At 43.4% G+C, this 7,305-nt stretch overlaps 1 protein-coding gene across 1 annotated transcript; it reads right to left on the reverse strand.

Moving 5' to 3' along the window:
- Positions 1–2,060: 2,060 nt before the first annotated feature.
- On the reverse strand, positions 2,061–3,635 carry LOC126691019 (uncharacterized). The gene has a single exon (XM_050386104.1). The coding sequence runs from the start codon at positions 3,633–3,635 to the stop codon at positions 2,061–2,063; it is 1,575 nt and encodes a 524-aa protein (XP_050242061.1).
- Between the last annotated feature and the right edge of the window lie 3,670 nt (positions 3,636–7,305).

The following is a 7,305-nucleotide window of genomic DNA, read 5'->3' on the forward strand; positions in this document are numbered from 1 at the left end:
ACTTCGACTCTAGCAGCCCCCTCATTTCTTGCCACCTTAATGCTGGGCTCGGGGACAAGTTCCACTCTGATAAGCCGGGGAATATCCTTGATAATTGACGATGCTAGAGTGGCGAGAGAGTCAGCATGTCTGTTATGTGCTCGGGTCACTTGAATCACCTTCACCGTACAAAAGTTGTCCATGACCTGCTTCACCAAGTCTAAGTATGCTTTCATCCGAGGATCTCGAGCCTCAAAACTCCCCTGCACCTGGTTGACTATGAGTCTTGAATCCAAATAAATCTCTACATCTCGGGCCTCTAACCGTGAAACTGCCTTCAGTCCGGTAAGCAAAGCTTCATACTCTGCCTCATTGTTGGAGGCATTAAACCCCAACCTGAACGAATGCTCCAAGAGAATTCCCTCCGGGGTGATTATGACTACCTTGGCTTCGGCCTCTTTGGCGCTGGAAGCCCCATCCACATGTACCTTCCACGGGCGGTGCTCCACCTGACAGACCATCTCCCTTTTAGGAGAGAATTCTGCTACAAAATCTGCTAATACCTGCCCCTTTATTGCACTTCTCGGCTTATACCTCACGTCGAATGCCCCGAGCTGTGTCCCCCATTTAGCTATTCGCGCCATGAGATCAGATCTTTTTAACAATGACTGTAGGGGATGTTTGGTCAGCACGTATACAGTATAAGCCTGGAAGTACTGAGACAATTTCCTGGTAGCATGCACTAGGGCCAACACCAATTTCTCCAAAAGCAAATACCTGGTCTCGGCGTTGACTAGAGTCTTGCTGATATAATACATGGGCTGTTGTACTCCCTGGTCCCTTAAAAGCACAACACTTACAGCATGTTCGGATACCGAGAGGTATATGAACAATTCCTCTCCGGGCTCTGGTGCACTCAACATCGGTGCTCGCACTAAGTACTCTTTAAGGTTTTGGAAAGCCTTTTCACATTCATCATCCCACCGAAACCTCTTCCACTTCTTCAAAAGCTGATAAAAAGGACGGCAGCGATCTGAAATTTTTGAGATGAACCGGTTGAGAGCAGCCAGCATCCCGGTCAATACTTGTACTTCTTTCGGGTTGCTCGGCGACCAGAGACGCTTCACGGCTTCTATTTGGTTGTGATTGACCTCTATCCCACTGTTGGTGATCAAGTACCCCAAAAATTTGCCAGCCCCCACTTCAAAGGCGCATTTTTCTGCGTTAAGACGCAATCTGTGCTTTCGCAACACCTCGAACACTCCCCGGAGATCCTCTACATGCCGGACCTCTTGCTTGCTTTTTACCACCATATCGTCGATATACATTTCGACCATATGCCCAATTTTATCCCAAAACATCCTCGTCATCATCCGTTGGTATGTCGCCCCGGCATTCTTTAGCCCAAAAGGCATCACGGTGTAATGATAATTAGTATCGGGGGATATGAACACCGTTTTCTCCTGGTCTTCACCGGCGAGGGCAATCTAAAGGTACCCTTGGAAGGCATCCATGAAGCTCATCCTCAAGTGCCCATAAGTGGCATCCACTAATTGATCAATCTTTGGCATGGGGAACGGGTCCTTTGGGCATGCCCAGTTCAGATTCGTGAAATCCACACAAACCCTCCATTTGCCGTTCTTCTTTCGGACAACCACGGTATTCGCCAGCCATTCCGGGAAAAAGGTCTCCTTTATTGCTCCTGCCTCTTTCAGCTTCTCTACCTCCTGTCTTACTGCCTCAACGTGGTCTTTAGCCGACCTTCTCGGCTTCTGCTTCTTCGGGGGATATAAGGGGTCTACATTAAGTTTGTGGACAATAAACCCGGGATCGACCCTGGGAACTTCATAAGGATCCCAAGCGAAAACATCTAAGTTTTGAACCAGAAACAGTAATACTTGGACTTTTTCCTCGCAACTCATGCTTGCTTCGACCTGAAAATATTTATTAGTGTCCGGCAGTATTTTTACCTTTACTAACTCCTCAGCACAGCCAGCCCCCATCCTTTCTCGGGGATCCTTTAATTGCTATAATGGGTCTTTCCGAGACACATCTTCTTGTTCAACATGCCCCTATTCGGGTCACCCAGTCTCCTCGTCTCCTACCAGTTGTCCAGTGATTTCTCCCTGATTGACCTGATTCCCCCGCTTCCAGTTCACTACGGCAGTAAGGTACTGTCTAGCCGATTGCTGGTCTCCTTTTATTATAATAACACCTCGCTCGGTTGGGAATTTAATCTTTACATGCAGTGTTGATGGGACGGCCCTCATTGAATGGATCCATGATCTTCCTAGGATGGCAGTATACGGGGAAAATGAACTTACTATTGTGAACGTTACAGATACCTCTTTCCCTCCCATAATCATGGGGAGAGAGATTTGCCCCTCAGGAATCACTACTTTGCCATCAAACCGAACCAAGGGTGAAGTGTGCTTTATAAGGTCCTCCTTCTTTAGACCGAGTCCCTTGAATAGATAGGGGTACATCATGTCGGCCCCACTTCCCTGATCTATCATCACCCTTTTTACTAAGAAGCTGTTTATCCGGGCCGTGATCACTAATTCGTCATTATGTGGCTGAATCGTCCCCTCTAAATCATCATCGTCAAACAAGATGGACTCCCGTGCAAACTTCATCTTCTTACCCGACGACTGTAGACTCGGGTTACCTTCTACCGGTACCACTGTCAACACTCCTTTCCTCCTTCCTACAATGAGCTTCTCCAGCGTAACATGGATTACTTCAATTACCCCCACAGGGGGTGGGAGAGGGTTTCCCCTTTGTCGGGTATCTTGCCCTACGACTCTGTCCCCCGAGTCTAGCACGAAATTCTTTAAGTGCCCGATCTTGACTAGCTGCCCGAGGTGGTCCTTTAATACCCAGTACTGTTCAGTGGTGTGACTCTTGTCTCGGTGATAATTGCAGTATAGACTCTGATTCCTTCTGGATGGGTCCCCTCCCATCTTGTTCGACCATAAAAAATACGACTCGTGTTTGATATGGTCAAGAATCTTGTGTACCGGTTCCTTAAACGTCACGTTCACTTCTCCCATTTGTGCGACCGATTCTTGAATCGCCAGACCCAAACGAGGCCTGAACGGGAAACCTGCCTGCCGGGGATGAGTTATCATCGGCGCTTTGCCTTTGCTCTGTAGCCGGTCATCTTTTAATCGTTTGTATTCCTCGATGCGTCTCATAAGCTGTCGCATACCTTCGGGCGGCTTCTTGGTTAACGACTCTCGTAGCCCGGAATCCTCGAGCAACCTCATCCTAAATGTGCTTGTCCCCACCCTTTCGTTATCCCCGCCAATCTCGTTGTATAACTCCCAATACCGGCTGGCGTAACTACAGAGGGTCTCTCCCACCCTCATTTTCATTGAGAGAAACGCGTCTACTGGGTGAGGTACTTGGCTGCACGTCATAAACAGGACTTTGAACTCTTGAATCAGCTCGGAAAAATTACGTATGGATCCTTTCCGTAACCCATTAAACCACCTCAATGTAGTCGGTCCCAACCTCGAAGGAAATACCTTGCACATGAGCGCATCGTTATGAGTATGCAAAGACATCATCTGAATATAATGGCTGACATGTTCTACCGGATTAGTCTTCCCGTCATAGCAGTTGAACGGTGGGCGGGCAAACCTGTCCAACATTTCGGCTCGCTAGATTTCGTTTGAAAACGGGGACAGAGCTGCTTTTCGCAGAGCGCGACTCATGGCATCCATGGCAGCATTCCAGGGTCGCCTCTCTTCCGGGGAGAGTGAGTCCCTCACTTGATTTTCCCGAAAATGTGAACGGTCTCGGCGTTGCCTCGATTCCTGGGAGGGAGACCGGTTCCTATTTCGTCGAGACCCTCTCGAGTGCGAACAGTCTCGGTACCGATGGAATTCCCGGGAATGTGAACGACTTCACCGTAGTCAAGGTCCAGACTGATTGGATCCCTCTTCGTATCTATTTCCCCCAATCCCGTCCTCTTGTTGCCGGTCATTTCTGTCTCCTCCCCGACGCCTACCTCTCACCTCCAGCTCCAAACCCTTGACTAGTCTGCGAAGCCGTTCGAGCTCTTCATCCCGTTCCTCCCTCTGCCTATGTCCCGTAGCATCAGAAACCATCCGTTGGGTTTGGTACGACCCCTTTCCCGTGCTGGACATCACTTCTAGTTGGTCATGCCTCCTATCTTCTTGTTCTTTCTATTTGCGCTCTCGCCAACTTGACCCCCGAGAGGACCCTACGGATCCGGTTCCCGCATGGTCCCCCGAACGCCTTTCAGACATTGTCCCTGAGTTTGAGTCCCTCTAGAACTACAGCGTCGTAGGAGAGCCCCAAGGTGGGCGCCAATTGTAGGCTCCAAAGACGGGCTTGCTGGGCCAAACCACTATTTGGGCCCACAATTTATTTATCTGGTGGGTCTGGGTATCCTACCTTGGGTTGTCCTAGGCTAAGGGACCCAATGAGGTCACTTTTCTCTCTTTCTCAATGTTATCTTCTCTCTATCTCACTCACTCTTTTCTTTCCTTAGAATTGCCTCCCCCAACTATCCATTCATTTCTCTTATTTATAGTCTTTGTTAATGGGGTGATGATCATTATCTTCTCCTTTAGTGCAAAGAAAGGTCCAATGTCGATGAACTTAAGTGGATTTTTAGGTATGAGTGGCTTTGGAAATGGTTCCCACTTCAGTTAATGTGTTCGGCAGCGGAGTTTCCTAAGGTTCTGTCGGGCACTTAAATGGCGATGTGACCGGGCAATGTGATCGAGTATGTGCATAGCGCCCGGAAATGGTTTCTCGAGCATCCTGTGAGTGGGGTGTACGCAGTCCGCCTTTTAAGTGTCCGGACAACACTCAGTTTAGATTGGTAGTTATTCATGGGTTTGGGCCGAGGCTCTTGTTGATGTGAAGGTTGGACCTTTGGCCCATATCATTAATTCATGGTCCAAGGCCTAATATGAACTTGGGCGTTAAGTGCCGTACAGACACAATTTGGGTGCACACACACAAAAGTAACAAAATTGACATATTGATATCATGTAACTAATTGAAGGCATAAATTACTCTGTATATAAAAATGTCCAAAGTTTATTTTGTGTTTCATGCTATGCACTAGTTTTTTTAATATTGTTAATTTAAGTTCCAAACTTATGAAATTATTTTAATTTGAAGCTTTTGTTCATCTCAATTATACAATTTCCTTCTTTTGAGTAGTAAGGGGTCGAAGAGAAAATGTTTTCACTGGTTCTACAACTTTAGTGTTATGTATTTACATGGTCCTTGCAGATTTGACCCTATCTACACCTAAAACTATTTCCCTACCTCTCCTGGTCCACATTGCAAAATAGGAGCTCATGTGGAACTCTTTGTTTATGGCGTAACAACGATGGAAGGTTACAACATATTACGATCATATAACATATGAGTTGGAGGTACAATAAATTCAAACTTGGGTAAGATAGATTGTGCAGGTAAAGCTCTTCGATTGTCATATTTTAGCCAAGTTTACTCATTGCACACAATCGAAAGATGGTTAGCTAGGGGAAACACAAAAATATTGTCAACGTTTACCCCTTTTCACTATCATGTTATTGTCTAGATTAATCAAAGAGTAAAAGTTAGTTAAAGTTTCTTGTAGGAGAACAATTTGGTGACCCAATCCTTGTCGCTCAAGTCTTGGTCCAAAAAGTCCCAAACAATGAATTTTTGTAAAGTATGGGCTAAAGAACTCGTCTTCAGTTAGTTTCAATGGTTTGATGCATGGGATAAGAGAATACACAAACAAGAATGAAAATGCCACTATGGAAAAGTCTCCCGGAATGATAAGGCTAAAAACTTGATTAATAGATACTGATCAGTGCAGTGGGGCTTCTCTACAGTATTCTCTCTTTCTTTTTTCCCGTCCCCTCTCTTGGGGGACTTTTACATATTATATAGGCTCTTTCATATCATCTGGGCTTTACACTTGTTGATCATTCAAACCCCCACTTGAATACCTGTCCCATCAGACACCCCTCTCAATTATTTATGAGTTGCGTTAGTTAAGATAGTACTGTTCAGGGGTCTTCTCCTCATTAATACGGCCAGGATAGTAGTTGTAATACATTTAATGTGATGGTGGCAGTCTTTGCTGAGATATTTTGGGTTTCCTTCCTTTTTACGTATTGAGAAGATTGACTGTAGTGGCTAGGATGTACCTTTACTTTGGAATTTGCATTATCCGAGGAGAAATTACTCCTCGGACATGTTCTCTTTGCCCCAGTGGGTCTGAATAAGGATTGCTTGGGTCACGCTGACTCCTCGGACGGACTGACTACTCGGACGGGCCTAGGGCCCAGCCAGCATGTTATTTTGGGCTGGTCCCCACAATTCTTATACGCAATATATTGGGTCCTCCAAGTAAATTCAAACATGTAGTGGCATTGGATTTAATTGTCTTTGGAGTATTGTTTGTGTTTCATTAGTTAATACAACCATGTATTTTTTAGGAAATTATACATAAGTTGTGCCCATAACAAAAACGAATAGAGGATTTAAAAAAGAGAAAGAGAGAGTTTCGAATTGAAAAGATTTCATATGCTTGAGATATAATGGATAAAATTAAAATAGTAGGACCCAATCTTGAATTTGTAGAAACCAATAGGCTTTTTTGTAAATTTGATACTTTAATGGAAAATAAAAAATTGAGACTTTAATTGACTCAAAATTTATTTAGAAAAATGCTGTCCACAATGCTTTCATAATAAATCCTAAGTGATGGGTTGTTATTAGTTGTTATATGTGGACAAAAAAGTAATTTAAGTTTTAGATTCAAAATAAGGATAAAGTTTAGCTACAAAATTGGTTATAACCTAAAACTACAATCTTACTAAATAAAATAGACATTAGTACATATTTTGAAAATCTAATATTTAAATTGTATGTTTTTTACGCTTTCAATACATATGTCAAATTTCGTGTCAATTGGATATTATTAACTATATAATCTATAAGCTTAGATTTTATACATAATTTTAAACTACAAAAATTTGCAATTTAAACAATTTATTGATGGCATAACTATTGATTTTTAATTGTCTAGAAATTTTTAAGCATGAAAAATATAAAAAAAAATATTTTATCCAATGCTAGATATTTCAAAATCCATCTTTAATAATAAAAAATATTAAATAAAATTACAACAAATTTTCTAACTATAATTTTTTCCTACAAAACTGATAATAACGTATGAATAAATTTTTTTTGTTTGGTTGCTGAAACTTAATTAGTTATGATTTGTCGCGATGCGTATGGTTCTCGCTATATTATAAGGTTTCGTCGATCTGAAAGGCAAAG

The sequence above is a fragment of the Quercus robur genome, chromosome 7 (genome assembly GCF_932294415.1).
Source record: "Quercus robur chromosome 7, dhQueRobu3.1, whole genome shotgun sequence".
Lineage (NCBI taxonomy): Eukaryota > Viridiplantae > Streptophyta > Magnoliopsida > Fagales > Fagaceae > Quercus > Quercus robur.

Excerpts from the sequence above, each read along its gene's own strand:
- LOC126691019 (XM_050386104.1), bottom strand. The coding sequence starts at position 3,635 with ATGTTGGACAGGTTTGCCCGCCCACCGTTCAACTGCTATGACGGGAAG.